The sequence below is a fragment of the Trichomycterus rosablanca genome, chromosome 6, assembly GCF_030014385.1.
Source record: "Trichomycterus rosablanca isolate fTriRos1 chromosome 6, fTriRos1.hap1, whole genome shotgun sequence".
Lineage (NCBI taxonomy): Eukaryota > Metazoa > Chordata > Actinopteri > Siluriformes > Trichomycteridae > Trichomycterus > Trichomycterus rosablanca.
Window position 1 is genome coordinate 7,777,330 of NC_085993.1, and position 26,061 is coordinate 7,803,390.

Sequence of the window (26,061 nt, forward strand, 5' to 3'; positions counted from 1 at the left end):
GAATTTTACAAGTCACGGTCAGTTTACTCCTTTAAAAGTAGATAGCTAAAACTTTTAAATATCTGTGGGTTGGTCAGGCATCAACAAGTGTTACACAACAATATTAATCACTCTATGATCACAGCACACAAGTTAATGTTTTGTCTGTCTGTTTATTAGGATTTTACCGTCATGTTTTACACTTTTGGTTACATTCATGACAGGAAACGGTAGTTTATCTTCACACAAGGTTCTTCAGTTCACAAGGTTATATCGAACACAGTCATGGACAATTTAGTATCTCCAATTCACTTCACTTGCATGTTTTTGGACTGTGGGAGGAAACCGGAGCTCCCGGAGTAAACCCACGCAGGCACGGGGAGAACATGCAAACTCCACACATAAAGCACCTGGACCGCCCAACCTGGGGATCGAACCCGGGACCTTCTTGCTGTGAGGCGACAGTGCTACCCACTTAGCCACCGTGCCGTCCCCAATTAATAATGTAGTTCCCCCACACTGTAGTCCTGACCAAGCCCAGTTATTGTTAAAGATTTAAATATTAAAAACTAATGATGGAACATTAAGGAAAAAAAAATCACTGAGAGAAGCTCAGCTAGTAGGGTTGCCAACCATCCCGTACAATACGGAATCGTTCCTTATGTGGAAACTAAACGTGGTGATCTGTATTGATCTGATACGGGACGCGCTTTATTCCATATTTTATCAATTAGAGCAAAATGCTGCAGATTAGACTGAGACTTTTACACTGGAAGAAGCTGAATTACAGCAAAAATTGCCTAACTAAAATTACCTTGTGGAAAAAGATATCAAATTGACAGCAGGCATGTGCACAGATAGACCCCTAGTGGTGCTCAAGCACCTGCCCTTTTGCCCTGATGAGAAAAGTGCCCTTTCTGTTGAAACCCAATTTTTTTCTACATCAATATTTAAAAATAAAAAATTACCCTCTCTGTCATCAGTTACCCCCAGAAGTGTTTTTTATATCTGACAGGCATGTATCTGAGTTCTTGTGAGAATTCTGCCCTGATCTGATCCACGGCGCACACAAGCTCCCGCCTTGCCCCTCCCTCCTCCCTCTCGGGTCTCTGACCCACAGCATTAGAAAGACGGGTAAAACATCCATGCATAATGCATAGCCTACACGTTTTGTACTCATGAGTCATGAAATACGTGATTTTAAAGCCTTGTCCAGCTGTTTACTGACATTTGTCATGTTTAATGAATGGGGAGGGGGACAAACTGCAGCAGACAGACAGAGAATTTAAAGACAGTTTTACTATTTTACAAATTACACTGTGTGCACAATTATTAGGCAAGTGAGTATTTTGACCAGATCATAATTTTTATGCATCTTCTCCAGCTCCAAGCTGTATAGACTTGAATGCTCATTGTATTTAAGCATATCAGGTATTGTGTATTTGTGTAATGTGGGAGGGTGTAGCCTAAGGAGATCAACACCCTATATTAAGGTGCGCATAATTATTAGGCAGCTTCTTTTTCTCAGGCAAAATGGACCAAAAAAGAGATTTAAGTGACTCTGAAATGTAAAAATTTGTAAAATGTCTTTCTAAGGGATGCAGCACTATTGAAATTGCTAAGATATTGAGCTGTGATCACAGAACCATCAAACGTTTTGTTGCAAATAGTCAACAGGGTCAAAAGAAATGTGTTTAAAAAAAAGATGCAAATTAACTGCCAAAGATTTTAGAAGAATCAAACGTAAAGCTACCATGAACCATTATCCTCCAGTGCTGTCATATTCCAGAACTGAAACCTACCTGGAGTGCCCAGAAGTACAAGGTGTTCAGTGCTCAGAGACATGGCCAAGGTAAGGAAGGCTGAAACCTATGGCAAGCCGTTTTAGCTTTTAATCCTCCTTTTCTTGATATCAGGAATTAAATTCTTGATAACAATTAAATTCTTACTAGTAAAAATTGAATTCTCACTAGTAAAAATTGAATTTTTGATATCAAGAATTGAATTATTACATGTTCTAATGATAATGAGTTGATTTGCATGTGGATTTAAAGGCGGGGCTAACGGGTTGTGCTTTTCTTAAAGAGACATCATGAACTACATGTACTGCAAGCCATTGTAAACAAAATATAAAGGTTGTACATTACAGATTTTGCAGCATACTCGAGCATTTACATTAAAAAATAAACATGTTTAAAAACTGCAGACTGAAAATACATCTAACCCTTAAATCTAATCTACATATCAGTATTAAACCACATTTCTTTTGTAAAGTCTAGGTTCAGTAGATGGTGCTTGGAAACAGATTTGAGAATAAAAGCCTTTTGAAACCATAAACTGAACAGTCTACTAAATAAATACACATTTATTTGAGTCCTCTTTCAATGATGATTATTTTAGAAAAAAACGGATCTTAGATGTCAATACTGTAAAATAAACATATTGGAGAATTTTTTTTAATTAAAGTCAATTATTGATAATTACATTTGATTTCCGATCATTTGCAATGCCTGTTTAAGACAAAGCTCCTGATTCTCAGTGTTTCACATGACAGTATATATCACATGGTCTCTTATACTGTATAAATCACTATCATATATTACATTTTTACTAGTTAAAATTGTATTCAAATGAGGCTGTTTAAATATATCCAATAGTAGCTCATTGTCACTGCATGTGGGAGTCTCCCCAAATATTCAGGGTTGCCAAGTCCAATAAAATGTGAGTTTGATAAATGACAGTGATAAATAAAATGACAATGGATTATATTAAATTGAATACATTTTCTTAATGTTTGCTTTAAGTGTTTAGCTAATCCCAAAGTAGTTAATATTTTTTAGTTTTGGTTATTGAAGCTCTTTTGTTGTTGCCATCTGTAAGATGACTTACATAGGTGTCTGGCAACCATACTCCCATTACACTGACCATAGACCTGACATTACACACATCTGACAGTGATTTATAATACAATAAATACAGTTAAATGTCATGTTATTGGGGATATAGAATGCCAATAATATTGTCTGTAATCTGTATTTTGTCAAATTCATGAGATGACTTGAGACATTTACCATAAAGCACCGTTACACAGTCCCCTCCAAAAGTATTGGAACAGTGAGGCCAATCCCTTTATTTTTGCTGTAGACTGAAAACATTTGGGTTTGAAATTAAAAGATTAATATGAGACAAAAGATCAACATTTCAGCTTTTATTTCCAGGTATTTACATCTGGATCTGATACACAGTTCAGAAGATAGCACCTTTTGTCTGAACCCACCTATTTTTCTTGTGAGCAAAAGTATTGGAACAGATCAACTTAACAGATTAAAGTGAATAAGACTTAATATTTAGTTGCAATACTTGCATCAAGCCTGTGACCCACTGACATCACTAAACTTTTGCATTCTTCTTTTGTGATGTTTTTCCAGGCTTTTACTGCAGCCTCTTTCAGTTGGTGTTTGTTGGTGTTGGGGTTACTCCCTTCAGTCTCCTCTTTAGCAGTTAAAATGCATGCTCTATAGAGTTTAAGTCTGGAGATTGACTAGGCCAGTCCAAAACCTTCCACTTCTTGCCCCTGATGAACTCCTTTGTAGTTTTGGCAGTGTGTTTTGGGTCATTATCTTGCTGCATGATGAAGGATCTCCCAATCAGTTTGGTTGCATCTTTCTTTAAATTAACAGACAAAATGTTTCTGTAGACTTCTGAGTTCATTGTACTGCTGCCATCATGCGTGACATCATCAATGAAGATTAATGAGCCCGTCCCAGAAGAAGCCATGCAAGCCCAAGCCATGACATTACCTCCAATGTGTTCTACAGATGAGCTTGTATGTTTGGGATCATGAGCAGATCCTTTCTTTCTCCAAACTTTAGCCTTTCCATCACATTGGTAAAGGTTAATCTTTGTCTCATCAGTCCATAAAACTTTATCTGTACTTCTTGGCAAATTCCAGCCTGGCCTTCCTATTCTTCTTGCTCATTAGTGGTTTGCATCTTCTGGTGAAGCCTCTGTACTTTTGTTCATGAAGTCCTATGCGAACAGTAGATTGTGATACCTTCACTCCTGCCCTCTGGAGGTTGTTGCTGATGTCACTAACAGTTGTTTTAGGGTCTTTCTTTACAGCATGCACAATGTTTCTGTCATCAACTACTGTTGTTTTCCTGGGTCTACCTGTTCTACATCTGTTACTTAGTACACCAGTGACAACTTTTTTCTTCAGGACATTCCAAATGGTTGTACTGGCTATGGCCAATATTTGTGCAATGGCTCCGATTGATTTTCCATCTTCTCTCAACTTCACAATTGCTTGTTTTTCACCCATAGACAGCTCTCTGGTTTTCATGTTGGTTACTCCTCTAACTATAAATGCACAGGCAAAACCCAAATCTGAAACTGAGCGTAGACATTCAGCGCTATTTATTGTTTAAATAATCAATGTAACAGGACACACCTGGGCAACAAAACACACCTGACAGTCACATGTTCCAATACTTTTGCTCACAAGAAAAATGGGTGGGTTCATACAAAAGGTGCTATCTTCTGAACTGTTTATCAGATCCAGATGTAAATACCTGGAAATAAAAGCTGAAATGTTGATCTTTTGTCTCATATTCATCTTTTAATGTCAAACCCAAATGTTTTCAGTCTACAGCAAAAATAAAGGGATTGGCCTCACTGTTCCAATACTTTTGGAGGGGACTGTATTTACTGTGGTGGCTATATCACATGGACACAATTAAAAATCTGTACACTATTTTGTTTAGGATTTTCGTCTCTTATACTGTATAAATCACTGTCATGTGAAACACTGAGAATCAGGAGCTTTGTCTTAAACAGGCATTGCAAGTGATCGGAAATCAAATGTAATGATCAATAATTGACTTTAATTAAAAAAAATTCTCCAATATGTTTATTTTACAGTATTGACATCTAAGATCCGTTTTTTTCTAAAATATTCATCATTGAAAGAGGACTCAAATAAATGTGTATTTATTTAGTAGACTGTTCAATCTATGGTTTCAAAAGGCTTTTATTCTCAAATCTGTTTCCAAGCACCATCTACTGAACCTAGACTTTACAAAAGAAATGTGGTTTAATACTGATATGTAGATTACGCGATAGACCATAGATTTAAGGGTTAGATGTATTTTCAGTCTGCAGTTTTTAAACATGTTTATTTTTTTAATGTAAATGCTCGAGTATGCTGCAAAATCTGTAATGTACAACCTTTATATTTTGTTTACAATGGCTTGCAGTACATGTAGTTCATGATGTCTCTTTAAGAAAAGCACAACCCGTTAGCCCCGCCTTTAAATCCACATGCAAATCAACTCATCATTAGAACATGTAATAATTCAATTCTTGATATCAAAAATTCAATTTTTACTAGTAAGAATTCATTTTTTACTAGTAAGAATTTAATTCTTGATATCAAAAATTTAATTCTTACTAGTAAGAATTCATTTTTTACTAGTAAGAATTTAATTCTTGATATCAAAAATTTAATTTTTACTAGTGAGAATTCAATTTTTACTAGTAAGAATTTAATTGTTGATGTCAAGAATTTAATTCCTGATATCAAGAAAAGGAGGATTAAAAGCTAAAACGGCTTGCCATAAAGACTGGGTCAGGAAATATCTGAAGACAGATTTTTCAAAGGTTGTATGGACTGATGAGATGAGAGTGACTCTTGACGGACCAGATGGATGGGCCCGTGGCTGGATCAGTAACGGGCACAGAGCTCCTCTTCTACTCAGATGCCAGCAAGGTGGAGGTGGGATACTGGTATGGACTGGTATTATTAAAGATGAGCTAGTTGAACCTTTCCGGTTTGAAAATGGACTCAAAATCCACTCCCAAACCTACTGCCAGTTTTTAGAAGACACTTTCTTCAAGCAGTGGTACAGGAAAATGTCTGCATCTTTCAAAAAGACCATGGTTTTTATGCAGGATAATGCTCCATTGCATGCATCAAAGTACTCCACTGCATGGTTAGCTAGTAAAGGCCTAAAAGACGAAAGAATAATGACATGGCCCGCTTCCTCACCTAACATAAACCCTATTGAGAACTTGTGGGCCCTTCTTAAATGGGAGATTTACAGTGAAGGAAAACAATACACCTCTCTGAACAGTGTATAGGAAGCTGTGGTTGCTGCTGCACAAAAAGCTAATCATCAACAGATCAAGAAACTGACAGACTCCATGAATGGAAGGCTTTTGGCTGTTATTGATAAGAAGGGTGGCTATATTGGTCACAAATTTTTTTTAATGTCAGAAATGTTTATTTGTTAATTTTGAGTTGTTTGTTTATTATTCTCACTTTAACGGATAAAAATGAACAAGTAAGATGGGAAAATTTTAGTTTTTTAGTTAGTTGCATAATAATTCTGCACACTAATAGTTGCCCAATAATTATGCACACGTAGCTATTTTCCTAAGAAAGCCAAAACCTCACTTTCTTAAATATTCAGGTTTAAGGTTTATTAACATTTTGAATTGACTGAAAGCACAGTAGTTGTTCAATAATAAAATTAATCCTCAAAAATACAACTTGCCTAATAATTGTGCACACAGTGTAGACATGTTCACTAGTTTTGTTTCTTTTAAAATCTTATTTTAATGTGAAAGCCTGAAGAAAAACATTTTGCAGGAGAATGTCAAGTAGCTCTCACAGTAAAGTGATAACAATAGATACAAACATACAATATTTTATAATTACAGCATCCTGGCCAAAACGCTGTGTATGAAAAGTCACCTTTAGTCAAGGACTTATTTTCATGCAAGCATTTATTACTTCAACAATTGAGGTTTACAAATGAGGAATAATTTTGCTACATATTAACATTACAAATGAATACGTATAGAAGGCTAAATATAATGTGTAATGCTTAAATATTAGTGTAATGCTTCAACTGTCAGAAAACAGTAAAATGATGTATACTGTGTTCTCCCCTTTATGGAGATTCAGTAAGTCACTCTTGATTATTATGCACAGCATTGATTTATCTCATTTACAAATTTTGCAGCATAATGCCAAGAAAAGAAAGATTACAAACGCAGAAAGAAAAGGAACTACAGCAAGCAGCTCAGGGTAGCAGCTCTCTTTTATCCTGGATTAGGCCATCTTCCAGTAAAGCAAATGAGGGAGATGTTTTTCATTTATTTATGCAATTTGAGTTATTTGATTAGATGTGTATTGATTGTGTTAACAAAAATAAATACACAAGTTAAATATCCTACTGTTTTTTTTATTATTATTATTATTATTATTTTATTATTTTATTACCGCACAACAAATATATAGCGAGGGATTATTAAGCAACGATTTATGTAATCGGAACCAGCCTTACTGAGAATACTGAATAATAGTGCTTAACATACATCTGTGTTCTTGGTCGGTAACCGGGCAGATGCGACCGCGCCCCTGGACTCGTCCTTAAACACACGCACCCCAAACGCTGTGGGAGTACACAAACTCATTTAAACCCAACCAGAGATGACATACTCTTACACCAAACAACATTTTACACCTACCCGTGCCCTGCGGCTCACAACATGCACCGTCTCCTCGAACACGCTGCTCCTAGCTCCTTAGCTTAGCAGCCAACCGGTACAAACACTCCATGGACCCAAAGGCGCCCGCCTAAATGCCTTCCCCGGACCATTAGCCTGTTCCGCCCCACAATAATTAGAGCTACAATACACCTGCTACAGATACAACAAAAAGCTTTTTCCTTTATATACAAGAATACGTCACTAAATAATCCAACAGTTTAAGAACTTGGCTTTATTACACAGTGTATGGTAAATTAGTTAAAGTTTTTTTGTATTTCACACTGTAATGTTTATGGTTTAGTCACTGTCGGTAAAGTAAAAAAGAATTATGGGCACATAGAGTTTAGAATTCGTAGTAAATCTTTTTTTATTATTGAGGAATTGGTAGGCCATGCCTACATGTCAAATGATATGTTTAATTAATTTAATTAATTCATTACATACTTGTATCTACTTGTATTTACTAGTTAATCAGTCAGGATTGCTTTCATCTGTTCTAATTCCTTATTTTATGTTAGGACTGTAAAGGCATATCTGAATGTTCATCCTGACCCTTTAAACAATATAACATTTAAAGTTAAGAAACACAAATGTAAGATAAATGGAACTAAGCATGACCTGATGCTACTGAAACTGGAGAATGTTCATCAGCAATGGCGCAGTCAGTTACCCACTATCGGTCTGCCTGCCAACCCGTGCACTGCACCACCTATAAATCAGCAAGTGACTATATATGGATGGATGGATGCACGTATTATTAATCAAACAACACACGAGATGGGTAAGTTCTACTCAGTATTAACAAATTAATCAATCCAGATGTTTACCTAACTCACTAATCTCTTTTTTTTATACACAGAGTCTATAGATGCAGGTAGGCTTCGATATGCAAAACCTAATGTGAGCAATTGTGGTCCTTTTAAAAAACGAATGTGGTGGCAATATTACTGGAAAAAATATCCTCTAGATGGTCATTTTATTTGCTTCAATTATACACACGTTGCTTCCAATCCGGTATGTTTAGTTTTTATTTTATATTAAAGATGCACTGACTGTAATACACACAACCAGTGCAAATTTAATCCGCAAACTTTATTTACTTGTTCTAATGTTTTTACAGGGTGACTCCGGCGGGAGCCTCGTCTGGAATGGAACGCTCCATGGAGTGTTAAGCTGGGGCATGGATTATTTTGAACAGGATAATCAGTCAGGCTATATGAATATCTGCCACCAGGGCTACAGAGACTGGATCGATCATACAATTACAAAGCCGTGATTTTAGAGATCAGTTTGATCTGCATGACTGTGTAAAACAATAAAAGAGATCTTGATTCTCCTTATGAGCACAAAATTGTGTCTCTGTCATTATTACAGAGATTCTTGTCATTTTATTTGTTCATTTATTAAGTAACTTATTTACAGTTAAAAACAAGTTATTGATAAAAAGAAAAAAGCTTTTAAAAATCTTCAATACATTTGGATACAAAATCGATACAAAAATGTAATTTAATCTATTCAATAATGTATTTAATATATTCTTATTTGTTTTAAAGTTATTGTATTAAATAATTATTACTCACCAGTTTTTTATCAGCTAGAAAATACAATGTGGCACAAACACACTCATAAAATTATATTTTATCCCTTGTAAAGCCTCATCTGCTTTTTCCACCAAAACCTCATAACCAAATTTTCTCACTAATTTCTCTTAATTAGACTAAAAATAAAAAGGGAACATTATGAATGACCCCTTTTAAAATATAAATAATCATTCAGGTTTATACACTGCAAAAAATGAAATCTTGACAAGGCAGAAAATCTTAAAAATAAACAATAGATCTTGTTTTTTTATTTTAAGATTAACTGACGACTAGATTTGCATGTGCAAGATTAATAATCTAGATTTAAGAAACTTTGTCTACAATTGTCTTAATTAGAAAAAATTGCTAATTATACAGACTTCTTACAATGAAACAAGAAACTTTTTCTGGAGCAGTGGTTCTCAAACTGTGGTACGTGAAGCAGCCCGAGGTGGTACGCCAGATAATCTCGGAAAAGTAATTACACCGAAAAAAAAAATAATAATAATAATGAATAAATAAATAACAAAATGTGTAAATTACTAATAAAATTCTTATAATTCTGTTTTAATAAAATCAGTTTAATTAAAACAAATCGTATTCAAACTAATGTGTTATTTAAAATATTCGGGGCTACGCAGACACCGTACTTCATTACGTCTATACTTCACGTTCGCGGTTTCCATCTGGAAATTTCCGAAACGTTATCAGTAAAGTTATCAGTAAAGTTATCAGTAAAGTTATCAGTAGATCTCTCGCTTTTATCAGATCAGATCTGCGTTTGAAGCTCACTGATCTCGTTCCTGGCTGCTCCGCTAAACAGACGCATCCCACTCACTCACATACCGATTCTATTGAACGGATCTTTGAAATGAACGAAAGGAGCCGAGTCTTTTATTTCTGCACAATTCTTATCGGCTGTGATCCACCCATTCAGCTTCCATCAGTAAAGGGGAATTAATCGTAAATCGTAATAAAGGCTGTGTATTTTCGATATTCAAATCCGAAACACTTTCAGTATTGCGGAGAGCGAGACACACACACACACACACACACACACACACACACACACACAGAGAGAGAGAGAGCTGGTAGTATAATTCTGTTTAATTCTGTTAAATCTGATTATTTCAATGTGCTTATGTTTTAAAGCAGAAAGAAACACAGTCACATCTCTGTACAAGAGAGGATTTTTCTGAAACTTAATGAAATGCAACCACAGTCTGCCTCTTCCCTGTAGTGTTTTTGCCTTTTGAAATGAATCTTTCTCATTTAAGTGATGGTTGAATTAGCCCTACATTTAATGCAAATTTGATGTTAATATTGTTAGGTTTTTCGGAACAAAAAAACGTACATTTAATATGGGAAGTTTTACAGCAATTTCCAAGCTTTACGACATCCAGGCCACGTGGTCTTTTGTCCAACATGTCGCCGGCTAGGCTCTCTCCCTGACTCCTACAGAAAGGGGGGGGAGGCAGAGCCCGGGGCTTGTTAGCACACTTCATTGGCTCCACCAGCAGTAAAGGAGGAGGAGCCTAGCTGAGTTTAAAAACTGGCGGGGAGAAAGGTTCGGCCTCTTTCTTACGTGGTGTGTCTAGACTGCAGGAGTAAGGAGCGCCGGCCGGCTTAGCTCTGATATATATTCACAGATCATTTTTACACTTAATAAAGTGTTTTAAAGAGTACTTTCTGGACTTCCCGACTGCTTTCTTCAGGACCTTTTGAACCAAAAGATTCATCCTAACAAATGGTAGCCAGAGGATGGTTCAAGAGACCTGAGATAGCATCGAATCGATTCAGCTGACTGAGGTAAGACCAGGAATTCTGAAAAAATCTTTTGTACTCAGTACAAGGGCGCGCCTTCTTAAGGTAAACAGACGTTCTCTGTAAATATATTAGCTGCATTTATTATTTAGCGTACTGAGTGTGAAAGTGAATCTCAGAATCCGTAAGTGTCTGATTAAATTACTAAAGTATCATTAGATAGTTTAAAACTGTGAATATATGTTGGAGCTAAAAAATTTATGTTTCCTGATTGCTGAGTTTGAATCAGACCGAGCAAAATAAACGGTAAAGGGCTGTTCGGCAGAGGCTTCACCCGGAACACCATTGGAGCGAAACGTGTCTGTCTGTTTCAAAAGCAGGGGCGCGTGATTCGAAAGATCTAAGTTTTAACGAGTCTGGGACTGGGTTAATTCTATAGATCTCAAATTTTCGAGCGTTGGATCTAGAAGTCTGGCAGTTTGAAAAACGAGATTCTATGATTCGAGCGTTGGAAATAATAGGGTCTGGCAGTTTAAAAAACGAGATTCTATAATTCGAGCGTTGTAAAACCTAGGGTCTGGCAGTTTAAAAAACGGGATTCTATGAATGAGCGAACGTTGGAAATCTATTACCTGGCAGTTCAAAGGACGGGGTTCTATGATTTGAACGTGGAAATCTTAGGAGTCTGGCTGTTCAAAGGACGGGATTCTATGAAAAAGATTGTCCTAAAATTCGGACTTGACGGTTTTGGGAACGGAGTTCGGTTAATTAGACTACTTTAAATTCTAAATTTGGTTCGAAAACAGTACATCGGGAGTTTGTTTGTCAGTGTTTCTGTGCGTATTTATATGTAACCTTTTGTTTGTCCGCCATCTTGCACACGCGTGTTTTCTGTCTGTCCGCCATTTTGGCTCTGTCTGTACGCCATTTTGTCTTGGGAATGCAACGTGGTCTCCCGTCTATCCGCCATTTTGTTTCTTGAGAACGCAGCGTGGCTTTCTGTCTGTACGCCATTTTGTCTTGGGAATGCAACGTGGTCTCCCGTCTATCCGCCATTTTGTTTCTTGAGAACGCAGCGTGGCTTTCTGTCTGTACGCCATTTTGTCTTGGGAATGCAACGTGGTCTCCCGTCTATCCGCCATTTTGTTTCTTGAGAACGCAGCGTGGCTTTCTGTCTGTCCGCCATTTTGGCACTGGGTTACGCAGCGTGGTTTCTTTTGTTCGGCGGCCATTTTGGACCAGAGAGCTGAGCGTGGTTTTCTGTCTGTCCACCATTTTGGCTCTGGGAGAGCTGAGCGTGGTTTTCTGTCTGTCCACCATTTTGGCTCTGGGAGAGCTGAGCGTGGTTTTCTGTGGATCCGCCATTTTTGGCTCTATGTGCGCGGCTTGCCGTATCTCTTGTCCATCGGCTATCTTTGTCTTTGTACGCCTGGATTGGGTAAGTGCTGCAGTTAATTTTATAATCAACTTTATTTTTATAATCTTAAGATAACTGAGTTAAGATGAAGTATTTATGGTACCTTATTAAGTGTGTTTTAAGGTAGATAGCGTTCTTGAACTTTAAGGTTCTTAAACCAGGAAAGGGGGTACTTAGAGTGGAATTCATCCATGTGTGACATAGGACATTTTCACACATAATTAAGGAAAATCTCCTTAATCAGAGTTGTTATAGTGAATAAGATTAAAATTATGTGAGTAACACAGCGCTTGTTAGTCGTGATAGGTGATTTGCTGGGTGTATTGGTGCATGTATTATTGAGAGATTGCTATATTGTTTCTTTGTTTAATGTATGGGGTAGTGCTGGACAGTGATTTGATGTCGATGTATGTCGCGATGGAAAATGTTTCAATAACGGTGATATGATTTTTGGGCAAATTCGATCGGTGCGCATGCGTCGGTGAATGATGACGTACGCCGCATGCACGAGACCAGTGCTCAGTGTTAAGGCTTTGTTTACACTGGTTACAGTAACATAGTAGTTTTTAAAGCACATTTCACAGACTGTAATTTAGCTTTTGCTTAAGTATGTTTTGTATTAGTAATTGTTACATTTTGAATAGCATCTGTTACCGAGCAAAATAAAAAATGAAAAACGCTAAAGAAATCGCGAATTCAGTGAGTTGCGACAGGGAGTCGAGTCTTTTGTCTCGGTTCCTTTTGAAGAGCCGCGTGTTTACATGGCGACTGCCGGAAGAGTCGGTTCCTTTGTTTCGGTTAGAAGAACCGATTCATGGATTCGAATCATTTTGCGACACATCGCTAGTGTTTATACAGTTTGAAAAAGTTTTTATGTCATTTGAAATGACGCATTATACATCCCTAACTGTTTTAAGTGTTGCATCAACATGTTTCTTCTATTGCATTTGAGTTAAGGACAACGTTTCTACTGTTGCATTTGAATTAAATACTACTGTTGTGAGGTTTGTATCCACTCCTGTTTACATTACACAGAGGAGACCCCCTGCTGTTTACTCGGTGAGTACATTTTAAATGAGTTACTTTCTACTTTTTGCTTGAGTGGATTTTCAGAGTAGTAACTTTACTTGTAATTAAGTAAAGATTAATTAAAGTAATAGTACTTTTACTTGAATACAATTTTTTGTACTCTTTCCACCTCTGATTAAGACATGTGTTGATATATTAGATTATATATTGTCAAAGCTTATGTTTATTTGAGAGTGAGGTCGTGTTTTTCACTGTGTACAAATGCTGAATACAAGTAAAAGGTAAAAGCTAATATGTTACTATATCTAAAATATTGTGTAGTTGTAAAGAGTGAGATTTCATAGCCCTATAAATCTTATGAGGTGTGATCATTTGTTTGCCTCTTGAATTAAATTGGAAATAATGCCAGAAGGTACCACTATTTCTGTAAAAGACAGGGACTCTGATCCCTTCTGGATTTGTGCAGAATTTTCTTTGTCTTTGTCTGCTACAGAAATATCCGTAGTTATACTAAGTGATCTTGCCAAATTATGTTCTATAACTGAAAGGAAAACATCTCACGTATCAAGTTAATGATTGTATAAATACTACAGTGTACTTCTAAAATTGAACATTATTATCAAATGCTGTAATGTACTTAATCCTACCACTTTTTACTAATTGCAGGAGATGGTGAACATCATGACTGTATTACTCTATCTATTTTTTCTGGGCCTGATAGGAATCCTGAATTGGAAATGTTTGTGAAAAGATTTGCATCCAGAGATGCTGCAACAGACAGGAAACAAGTGGGCAAATTTTAGCAAATGATACTTTGTCATTGTCCCTCCTATTCAATTTAAGTGGAACTATTTAAGTAAAGTTTTGTTCCAATTTTACAGGACAATGCCAGAGGTGACACTGCCGACAAAGCTGTTGCACACCTTCCACTGCTCAATAACAACATTATTTGTTTACAGGTCCAGCTAACACCAGACTTTGATTGAACTAACTTTAAAATTCTGTGCTTTCCAACAGGATAAACACATTTAGAAGGTTTATTTAATATTTTATTTTCAAGATTTGATTGTAAAATTTGAAAAAGGGGGGAGTATTATGGCAGGAATAAGAATTTATGTTTAATATGCCGCTTTGTGTATGAAATCCATTGTGCTGGGGCAGCTGGACTGGCAGACCTACGGATATGCATGCAGATTCAGGTACGTATATGCATGCAGATTCAGGGACGCCTGGTGAAGGTAATCTTCAGCCTTACCTCCTGTTTAGAGAAAAGCGAGTTGTAGCAATCTGTAGTATCTCTCAGCGCTGCTGCTTGCACGGACTCCGATGAGATGGACTCAGGTGAGATTAACCTTTTGCGACCCTGCGGTCACATATGAGGACATTACATTTTGGTTTTGTTATGCCTTATTCCTTGACCTGCTAAACTTCGATCGATTGTCCCCATTAGTGGACACTTTTGTCTGCCAGCTAGTGGTAGCAAAAGTACTAGAACACTAATAAAGTTTGTTTGCTTCTTTATTGAGATTTTGACGTTATGTTTTGCACTTTGGTTGCATTTATGACAGGAGCGGTGGTTGCTCATTGCACGGGATTCAGGTTGTATCGGGCACAGACATGGACGGTTCGGTGTCTCTGGTTCGCCTCGCTGGCGTGTCTGGACTGTGGGAGGAAACCGGAGCACCCGGGGAAAGCCCACACGACAACATGCGGGCTCCGCGGAGGGGGGACCTTCTTGCTGTGACAGTGTGCGACGGTACTACCCACTGAGCCACCGTGTCGCCCAACTAAGGTTAAAAACATAAGGAATAGGAAAAATGCATTGAAAAAATCAAAGCTCGGGTCTCAGGAGATTAAATATAATTGCTTACACGGACTCCGGTAAGATTCAATTTAATTGGTAATATTTTTTGGAAATTGTTAATTGGCAATTGGTAATATTTGATGCTTGTGTTGTATCCGATGAATCTTTTCTAGCTAATTGATCAGGTCAACTCACTCATTTTATACTATATAGTTTATTGAAGAAGTTAGATTGGTTCAATGTGGTGCAGTAAACCTTGTGGCAATACTATGCATGATCATAGATGAGTGGCAGACGAGTGCCATTTAAAGATTGAGGGAATAGTGAGAAGAAAATAACTTGTTAGGAGAGAAGTACATGAAGGGGGGTGACTGGAGACCCAGGTCATAGGTTTCACAGACACACAGCAACCCAGCGGGGGGTTGAGGCCATAAACTGCAGGCCCTGCATGAGTAAAGAGAAGTCTGATATTTAATCTACTGTGTACGGGCTGAGGATGGTGGACACTTATGCAGTACCAAAGATGATGTAAAAATTATGAATACCAGATCTTGCAGATGTGTGTCATGGCTGTTGTTGCATTCTGATGTTTGAGTAAAGCAGTGTTCAAGAGGCATATGGGGTGCTGAGGTACAGAATGCCAAAGTAATGACATCATCAGACAAGAGGAAGGGAAAGCTGATGTGAGACTGGATGGAGACGTTATGCAGTGAAATCTCAAGACCGTGTGGGACAGTAGTGTGTTTTAATAGACATCCACCTGAAGATCTGAGTTCCATAATAAAAAGTGAGGGGTTCGGTAACATCTTATAGAGGTTTTGGATGTATTTTACAGTAAGGTATTAGAATAACAATAATTCGTGTAGAAAAAGTTTTGGTTACAAGAGTAAATTAGAAAGAGCTACAAGTGCTTGTGTTTTAGTGAGAGTAGGGATGCAGGTACCATAGTGATGTGGGGTTAATGACATTTGTAGGGAGATGTAACAATAATACAATAGAGATAGTATAGGTTGGTAGTACTTTGCAGTGAGTCAACTAAATGGAACTATTTAAGTAGTTTAATGTGATTCAAGAAAGCCAAAGTGGATCAAAGCGCTGGTGATGATGAGCATGAGGGATTGGCTGACTAGGAGCAGGAGATGGTCATGTGAGAGTCTGTTGGATTGTGGGAAATGGAGTCTGTATTGTTAGAAGCAGGAGGTGTGTTAGTACCAGTGACCAAAAGTTGGGGTAAAAACATCTGAATGAATAAATAATATAAGTCAGGGGTTTGTAGGACTGATGGAAGTTGATATAGCAGAGCTGTTGTTATTTTAAGTATGGCAAAGTAAATAATAAATAGTGGATTGGTGATTTTGTATTGGAAAAAATGTGATTTAGAAAATTTGAAGGCTCTCTAGCATGCGGCGATGATGAAGTAGAATAAGTGTAGAAAATGTTAGATGTAATGTGTATGCACCTTCTGCTCTGATCAGTTTGAACTGTTTGAAGTGGAATTTTATATAGCAGGAAGGGTTAATGTAGTATGAGAGACAAATTGTGAAGTAATTGTTTGTTTCCAGGGGATCACTGTCGATTGCCCTGAAGTATATGTTTGTTTCCATAGGACCACTGTCGGTCGCGGTGAAGTGATTGTTTGTTTCCAGGGGATCACTGTCGATTGCCCTGAAGTATACGTTTGTTTCCATAGGACCACTGTCGGTCGCGGTGAAGTAATTGTTTGTTTCCAGGGGATCACTGTCGATTGCCCTGAAGTATACGTTTGTTTCCATAGGGCCATTGTCGGTCGCGGTGAAGTGACTGTTTGTTTCCAGGGGATCACTGTCGATTGCCTTGAAGTATATGTTTGTTTCCATAGGGCCATTGTCGGTCGCGGTGAAGTAATTGTTTGTTTCCAGTAGACACTGTTGTTGTACTGAGGTTTACGTTCTTTTGTCTGAGTTGTGTTTGGACAACCGAGTGAGTTGTGCCAGTGAATGTTAAAAGAATACTCGTATTCTTCGACTAGGCAGGAATCTTCTGTTCTAGGGTGTATCAGTTTATCTTTGTCTTAATACGTGTTACAGATTTTGCTCGAAAGGTTGTTTAAAGCGGTCTAAAATGTCTAATTTAACACATAGGGAATTTATCCATGTCTCACCCACTAACTCAGGAACCAACCCCAACCAACATCAAAGCTTATAAAGACAATTACACCTGTTTCAGGAGCAACAAACCAGAACCGATAAACAGGGGACATTTTTCAGAAGGGATGTGTGTATGAATGGGTGTCTGTCCCTAAAACACTGAATGAACTGCCAAAGGCAGCTCACTTGCGGCCCTGACGCTAACCTTCCTTACTCGCCGGCGCCACATTGGTGTCAGAAGTGGGATCGTGGTGTTTGGGTGGCTCTGATGGTTTGGTGAGCCAATATGCCCGGTCTGTGCGAGTGCGCTAGCCCAGGTGGCTGCAGGGGCAGGGTGCCCGGTCCAGCAGTGGGTGGAAGAGCGACTCGGCAGTGTAATGGGGTGCGGTCCAGACATGCAGCCACCCAGTGGACGCTGGTGAGTGGGTCACCGGGACGGTTGACCATTAGGGAGGGGACAGTGTAGCGTCGCCACTGGGTCTGGCACGGGCTTTACCCAGAAAGCCTTGCGGCAGTGGTGTCTAAGCTCATCGTGGCCGTGTATCCCGATGTTGGGAGTGGGGTGGCTGCGGTGAGGGCTGGGTAAGTAGCTTATATGTTTGTCTGTTGTATGATTGTATGTGTGTATGAATGGGTTAAGTGGCTAGAAGGGATGTTTGGGCCATGGAAGGAAGTTATTACGAGTTCAGTGATGTCAGTATGAGAGTGTGGGATTGGCAATTTTAGTGGTATGTTGAGAATTCTCTTGTAGATAATTAGAAATAATTACTGATAAATGTTAAGGCGTGGTTCCTCTTTCACTGACAAAGGTATGGTGGGCATGCCTTGACTCCTGGTGAGTCCAAAGGGTCCGGTGTGGTTAGAGTCCATGCCAGTTTGTTTAGAGTCCAAACTCAAAGCCTGGTACCAAGTCAGTTGGTCCGAGTCCAACTGTGAAAGCCTGAACGGGGTCAGGTCGGTTGGTTAAAGTCCAACCGTTTGTGTGGTAAGTTATTTTCTGGTCCGTGTCGAGCAGTCGGCCCTGAAAACCAATATAGCAATTGCTTTGTGGAATAATCAGTGGAATTGATTAAGTTTCCTATTGCATGGTTAGCAATTGGTTAGTAAAGTCAGTGAGGCTAGAACTGGTCAGGGAAACTACTTACTCGGTCTTGGTGAGGTCAGTATGTGTGGGAACGGCAATTTTAGTGGTATGTGGTTGTTGTGTCCCATGTATCAGGGTGTTAATGGGAAGATTTGTAATAGATATAGTGAGTAGAGGAAGCAGAGGGGGGCAGGATCCACCAGTTATCCAGATGGTGTTGGCTGATTTGTCGAGATATCAGGTAGATGATGATGAGGAGGATGACCTTGAAGGTGGGCCGGAAGACCCACTTCGAGCAGTATAAGTGCTACTAACTCTGCTTAATTAAAGGTAAAACCGACCAGACAAGACGAGGAGAGAGGACCAGCACTACTAATCACACACCGTGATGAAGGAAGGAAGGACTGGCAGAGGCAGACTTCGTGGGAATTGGAAGACCCACTCCGAGAGACAGAAGTGACACCAACTGAACCAGCCAACAGGGAACTAAACACAGCAGAAAGCCCGACAAAACCGACTATGTGGAAGAAGAGTCCAGCGGAATCAACGGAGCGGAACAAGACGAGGGGGGAGAATTTAGTTAGACTAGGAGAAAAAAAAAAACATAAACATATAGTTCGCAGACACATAGACCATCTTTGAAAACACTAGTTAAGTGCAACACACATAGTTTAGCTACAAAACGCAAGGGGTTAGTTCAGGATTGTTTACAATGTACAGTGTATCACAAAAGTGAGTACACCCCTCACATTTCTGCAAATATTTCATTATATCTTTTCATGGGACAACACTATAGACATGAAACTTGGATATAACTTAGAGTAGTCAGTGTACAGCTTGTATAGCAGTGTAGATTTACTGTCTTCTGAAAATAACTCAACACACAGCCATTAATGTCTAAATGGCTGGCAACATAAGTGAGTACACCCCACAGTGAACATGTCCAAATTGTGCCCAAAGTGTCAATATTTTGTGTGACCACCATTATTATCCAGCACTGCCTTAACCCTCCTGGGCATGGAATTCACCAGAGCTGCACAGGTTGCTACTGGAATCCTCTTCTACTCCTCCATGATGACATCACGGAGCTGGTGGATGTTAGACACCTTGAACTCCTCCACCTTCCACTTGAGGATGCGCCACAGGTGCTCAATTGGGTTTAGTCCATCACCTTTACCTTCAGCTTCCTCAGCAAGGCAGTTGTCATCTTGGAGGTTGTGTTTGCGGTCGTTATCCTGTTGGAAAACTGCCATGAGGCCCAGTTTTCGAAGGGAGGGGATCATGCTCTGTTTCAGAATGTCACAGTACATGTTGGAATTCATGTTTCCCTCAATGAACTGCAGCTCCCCAGTGCCAGCAACACTCATGCAGCCCAAGACCATGATGCTACCACCACCATGCTTGACTGTAGGCAAGATACAGTTGTCTTGGTACTTCTCACCAGGGCGCCGCCACACATGCTGGACACCATCTGAGCCAAACAAGTTTATCTTGGTCTTGTCAGACCACAGGGCATTCCAGTAATCCATGTTCTTGGACTGCTTGTCTTCAGCAAACTGTTTGCGGGCTTTCTTGTGTGTCAGCTTCCTTCTGGGATGACGACCATGCAGACCGAGTTGATGCAGTGTGCGGCGTATGGTCTGAGCACTGACAGGCTGACCTCCCACGTCTTCAACCTCTGCAGCAATGCTGGCAGCACTCATGTGTCTATTTTTTAAAGCCAACCTCTGGATATGACGCCGAACACGTGGACTCAACTTCTTTGGTCGACCCTGGCGAAGCCTGTTCCGAGTGGAACCTGTCCTGGAAAACCGCTGTATGACCTTGGCCACCATGCTGTAGCTCAGTTTCAGGGTGTTAGCAATCTTCTTATAGCCCAGGCCATCTTTGTGGAGAGCAACAATTCTATTTCTCACATCCTCAGAGAGTTCTTTGCCATGAGGTGCCATGTTGAATATCCAGTGGCCAGTATGAGAGAATTGTACCCAAAACACCAAATTTAACAGCCCTGCTCCCCATTTACACCTGGGACCTTGACACATGACACCACGGAGGGACAACGACACATTTGGGCACAATTTGGACATGTTCACTGTGGGGTGTACTCACTTATGTTGCCAGCTATTTAGACATTAATGGCTGTGTGTTGAGTTATTTTCAGAAGACAGTAAATCTACACTGCTATACAAGTTGTACACTGACTACTCTAAGTTATATCCAAGTTTCATGTCTATAGTGTTGTCCCATGAAAAGATATAATGAAATATTTGCAGAAATGTGAGGGGTGTACTCACTTTTGTGATACACTGTATATATGTTTGGTACTTTTAGGAAATGTTTGTGCTGCTGTGGAAACAGGTAAGACCGACAGGGGAGAATCCATAAGACATTAGGAGTCATGCAGAGACACAGGAGCTATGGGCCCCTTCTGAATATCTGCAGCTCCGTCTGGTGGAGGACAACCTGAACGGACTTCCTGTAGAAGCCACGCACCCATTGTGTTTATTTTACTTTTCTTCTCTTTTTGATTTCCTATTTTTTAAATTACTTTATTTTGATTTCCTGTTTTTATTATTTTTTGTTTATTTGTTTGTTTTAGGGTTAGGAGCTGTTGCGATAGGTACGGTTCCTTTAGTTTAATTGGTAGCCTTTTTATTTTTAGAAACGTTTTATTGTATAAAATTCAGCCCAGTGGCCATGTAGTCAGAAGGGGTTAAATTGGGGGGTTGCTGACGGCTATCCTTATCTCCTGGGATCTAGAAACACCTAACCTATAGTTAAAAGTTATTGTGAAAGCATTAAGATGCTTTCAAGGGGGGGATTGTTAGGTTTTTCGGAACAAAAAAACGTACATTTAATATGGGAAGTTTTACAGCAATTTCCAAGCTTTACGACATCCAGGCCACGTGGTCTTTTGTCCAACATGTCGCCGGCTAGGCTCTCTCCCTGACTCCTACAGAAAGGGGGGGGAGGCAGAGCCTGGGGCTTGTTAGCACACTTCATTGGCTCCACCAGCAGTAAAGGAGGAGGAGCCTAGCTGAGTTTAAAAACTGGCGGGGAGAAAGGTTCGGCCTCTTTCTTACATGGTGTGTCTAGACTGCAGGAGTAAGGAGCGCCGGCCGGCTTAGCTCTGATATATATTCACAGATTATTTTTACACTTAATAAAGTGTTTTAAAGAGTACTTTCTGGACTTCCCGACTGCTTTCTTCAGGACCTTTTTGAACCAAAAGATTCATCCTAACAATATCGAGGGTGTTTTATGTAGTTTACCTAGTAGCGTGAAGAGTCACTTTTTGAACGGCTCTTTGAAAGGAACCGAGCCAAAAGATCCAGCTCCCGTCAAGAAGCCATAATTCCCATCACTAATATATATATATATATATATATATATATATATATATATATATATATATATATATATATATATATATATATATACAGTGTATCACAAAAGTGAGTACACCCCTCACATTTCTGCAGATATTTAAGTATATCTTTTCATGGGACAACACTGACAAAATGACACTTTGACACAATGAAAAGTAGTCTGTGTGCAGCTTATATAACAGTGTACATTTATTCTTCCCTCAAAATAACTCAATATACAGCCATTAATGTCTAAACCACCGGCAACAAAAGTGAGTACACCCCTTAGTGAAAGTTCCCGAAGTGTCAATATTTTGTGTGGCCACCATTATTTCCCAGAACTGCCTTAACTCTCCTGGGCATGGAGTTTACCAGAGCTTCACAGGTTTCCACTGGAATGCTTTTCCACTCCTCCGTGACGACATCACGGAGCTGGCGGATATTCGAGACTTTGCGCTCCCCCACCTTCCGCTTGAGGATGCCCCAAAGATGTTCTATTGGGTTTAGGTCTGGAGACATGCTTGGCCAGTCCATCACCTTTACCCTCAGCCTCTTCAATAAAGCAGTGGTCGTCTTAGAGGTGTGTTTGGGGTCATTATCATGCTGGAACACTGCCCTGCGACCCAGTTTCCGGAGGGAGGGGATCATGCTCTGCTTCAGTATTTCACAGTACATATTGGAGTTCATGTGTCCCTCAATGAAATGTAACTCCCCAACACCTGCTGCACTCATGCAGCCCCAGACCATGGCATTCCCACCACCATGCTTGACTGTAGGCATGACACACTTATCTTTGTACTCCTCACCTGATTGCCGCCACACATGCTTGAGACCATCTGAACCAAACAAATTAATCTTGGTCTCATCAGACCATAGGACATGGTTCCAGTAATGCATGTCCTTTGTTGACATGTCTTCAGCAAACTGTTTGCGGGCTTTCTTGTGTAGAGACTTCAGAAGAGGCTTCCTTCTGGGGTGACAGCCATGCAGACCAATTTGATGTAGTGTGCGGCGTATGGTCTGAGCACTGACAGGCTGACCCCCCACCTTTTCAATCTCTGCAGCAATGCTGACAGTACTCCTGCGCCTATCTTTCAAAGACAGCAGTTGGATGTGACGTGCACGTGCACTCAGCTTCTTTGGACGACCAACGCGAGGTCTGTTCTGAGTGGACCCTGCTCTTTTAAAACGCTGGATGATCTTGGCCACTGTGCTGCAGCTCAGTTTCAGGGTGTTGGCAATCTTCTTGTAGCCTTGGCCATCTTCATGTAGCGCAACAATTCGTCTTTTAAGATCCTCAGAGAGTTCTTTGCCATGAGGTGCCATGTTGGAACTTTCAGTGACCAGTATGAGAGAGTGTGAGAGCTGTACTACTAAATTGAACACACCTGCTCCCTATGCACACCTGAGACCTAGTAACACTAACAAATCACATGACATTTTGGAGGGAAAATGACAAGCAGTGTTCAATTTGGACATTTAGGGGTGTAGTCTCTTAGGGGTGTACTCACTTTTGTTGCCGGTGGTTTGGACATTATTGGCTGTATATTGAGTTATTTTGAGGGAAGAATAAATTTACACTGTTATATAAGCTGCACACAGACTACTTTTCATTGTGTCAAAGTGTCATTTTGTCAGTGTTGTCCCATGAAAAGATATACTTAAATATCTGCAGAAATGTGAGGGGTGTACTCACTTTTGTGATACACTGTATATATATATATATATATACATACATACACACACACATACACACACACACCTAATTAATGTGAGCCTTATGTGGTTCTGTGATGAGAAACATAGGTGGTACCTGGAAGTTTCGGTTTGATAATGGGTGGTACTCGGTCTAAAAAGTTAGAACCACTGTTCTAGAGAACTGAAAAGTATTGACCCTCTCCACTACGTAAAAAGAAATTCAAGACAATTTTACTTAATTTAAGAATACAATGTGTTCTGAATATTTCTTTTTTAAGATTATAAAGCTAAACATCCCCACTCATGTTTCCCTTAATTTGATGACACATTTTCATGTGACTGACAAGAATTCTATTGGTATTTTCGATTTGCTGTTGGGTTTCTATTAATCAAATGCTCATTACACAAAACACAAATTTCAAAAAAGGTGAAGCATTTGTTTTGTTTTCTAACACATTTTACAAAAAGTGCAAATAAATAAAGTACAATAGTGCAAAAAACAAAGACATATCCTTTCTGTATATTCTTTTGTACATTATTTATACACATGCACTTTACACTTTACAGCCATTCTGATTGTGGGTTCATACAGATGAAAGAACTGGGTCAAAAAAACAAAACAGTTTATCTTCTCTTTCTTTCAAACCTCCCTTGTTCTCTCTACCCAGTGTTTATTTGACTTAAGTGTTAAAGCTACAAATACAGATTACACAACGCCAAATCATTTTAAATAATTCAAATATACTATTAACAAGTAGATAACAAGTCACCGCTAGTGGTGGGTGGATTGATCCAAATATCGATATTATCGATACCAACGTTGGTACTGGTATTGGATCGATATTAGTGTGATGAGATCGATACTTTAGTTTTACTTTTTCTCTGCTACATTCAGCACGTTTCTACCGTTTCATCAGAAAGTAGAGACCACCCAGATAGCAAATTTGATATGGCCCGAATCTGGGCCACGTCCGGCACTTACTTGCGGCCCACATACCACATGGAATGATGGCACAGATGAGGGCCAGATGCGGTTGCCAGAACTCGGCCGTTTTACAGCCATAAAAGGGCCACATCTCAGCCACCTTTAAACCAGCAGGGCCAGAAATGACCCACAACTCAACCACATGTAAAACAACTGGGCTGTTACCATGCCATATGTGGCCCAGATCCAAATTTTACTGATGCCCCTCTCCCAATTCCATTAATCATCACAACCTGTGATTTAATAATCATCACTTAATCATGTTTTCCATCAATATAACAATACAACAAACATTTAAATGTCTCACTTTATTCATTGTTTCAACTTGATGCACTGAGTCAAAATAACTTAATATGTTTATTTTATCCATTTTTAGAAAATGAGCTATCTAGTCAAATAAACGTACAATTCCTCACTATTTTAACACACACTTTTAAGTTCATAAAACTTCAGCTATATTCACATAACTTATTGTCTAAAGTTAACAGTGCTTATGTTCATCATTTCTAGACTTGACTAATAAATGTTTCCCAGTTTCTTTAAACTTTACAATGAATCAACTTACAACTTTTGTTTATAAATAACATTTATTTAAACAACAAATATTTCATAAGTTTTCACCTTGGCTCTTGGTACATCTTTTAAAAACAGTGCCACCTTTGAACACATTTATTGCAAACAGGTTCCATGAATGTTGTTTAGGAATAAATCTGCTCTTTGTAGTGCTGTAATATTCTTCCTTGACCATTTCCACTTCATGAAAGGGATCTTCAGAACTCTGCAGAGAGAAAAAACAAGAATGCTGAATTATGTTCTCAAAAATGTATGTGAATAAAATTATTATCTGGATATGGAGATATTTAGCTCTCTTCATTCATCCCTACATAGGTCAATTAAACCCAATTACAACTTTAAAAAGAAAACCAAATTCTTTAACGCTCAGCAGATCAACACAGTGTAAAAACGCACATTATTACAAGTCATTATTTACTTTTGAAAGTGGATGGCTAACGAATTAGCTAGCTAACAGAATCTTTACCACTATTAGCTTACCCGAGCATGCATGCAGACGTTTCGTTTAAAAGCAAACCAAAGTTTATTTCACCACAGTTAACGTTCCGTTATACTCATTACAGCACAAACCAACACAACCATTATTTAAAATATCTGCCATGGACCCAAGTGGTGTAGTAGCTGTTAACCTAATGTTAAGCGTTCATGGCCTCGGTAAACATAACGAAACGAGTAAATCCGTCAGTTCTGTCACAAATAAAATATTATTGTTCTGTCTAACTCAAAAATGGTCCCACCCACTCTTTCCCCACCTTTTGTTTAACTGATAACTTACAGACATGAGTTAAATGAACATTGACAACATAGAAAAACTAACAAGTAGTCAAGACAACTGATTATTTTACGTTCGATTTTCTGACTTAATAACCTGAGTTCAAAATCCAAAACTTGTCATGACAATTTGAGTTGAAAAGAAGAAATGAGTTCACATAACTTATTGAGGCTGAAATGTTTTACAGTGTATCTTATTATTCTTAGTTACAGTAGTAGTGTTAATTTTTATAAATTTTGCAAATGTTGTCGTTTTTGTTTTATTTATTTGCAAATTAATGCATTTGAATGCTTTAGAAAGTGGGACATTACCATTTTTAATATAAGAG

General features: G+C 38.9%; 1 protein-coding gene across 1 annotated transcript; it reads left to right on the forward strand.

The window, feature by feature from the left end:
* Positions 1-7,774: 7,774 nt before the first annotated feature.
* LOC134316236 (trypsin-4-like) lies at positions 7,775-8,875 on the forward strand. The gene is made up of 4 exons (XM_062996565.1): positions 7,775-7,782; positions 8,052-8,314; positions 8,393-8,547; positions 8,654-8,875. The coding sequence occupies exons 2-4, from the start codon at positions 8,155-8,157 to the stop codon at positions 8,807-8,809; spliced, it is 471 nt and encodes a 156-aa protein (XP_062852635.1). The 5' UTR covers positions 7,775-7,782; positions 8,052-8,154; the 3' UTR covers positions 8,810-8,875.
* Positions 8,876-26,061: the final 17,186 nt, after the last annotated feature.

Excerpts from the sequence above, each read along its gene's own strand:
- LOC134316236 (XM_062996565.1), top strand. The coding sequence starts at position 8,155 with ATGCTACTGAAACTGGAGAATGTTCATCAGCAATGGCGCAGTCAGTTA. Across the intron at positions 8,315-8,392 it reads TCAAACAACACACGAGATGG|AGTCTATAGATGCAGGTAGG; the intron begins GTAAGTTCTACT and ends TTTTATACACAG. Across the intron at positions 8,548-8,653 it reads CACACGTTGCTTCCAATCCG|GGTGACTCCGGCGGGAGCCT; the intron begins GTATGTTTAGTT and ends ATGTTTTTACAG.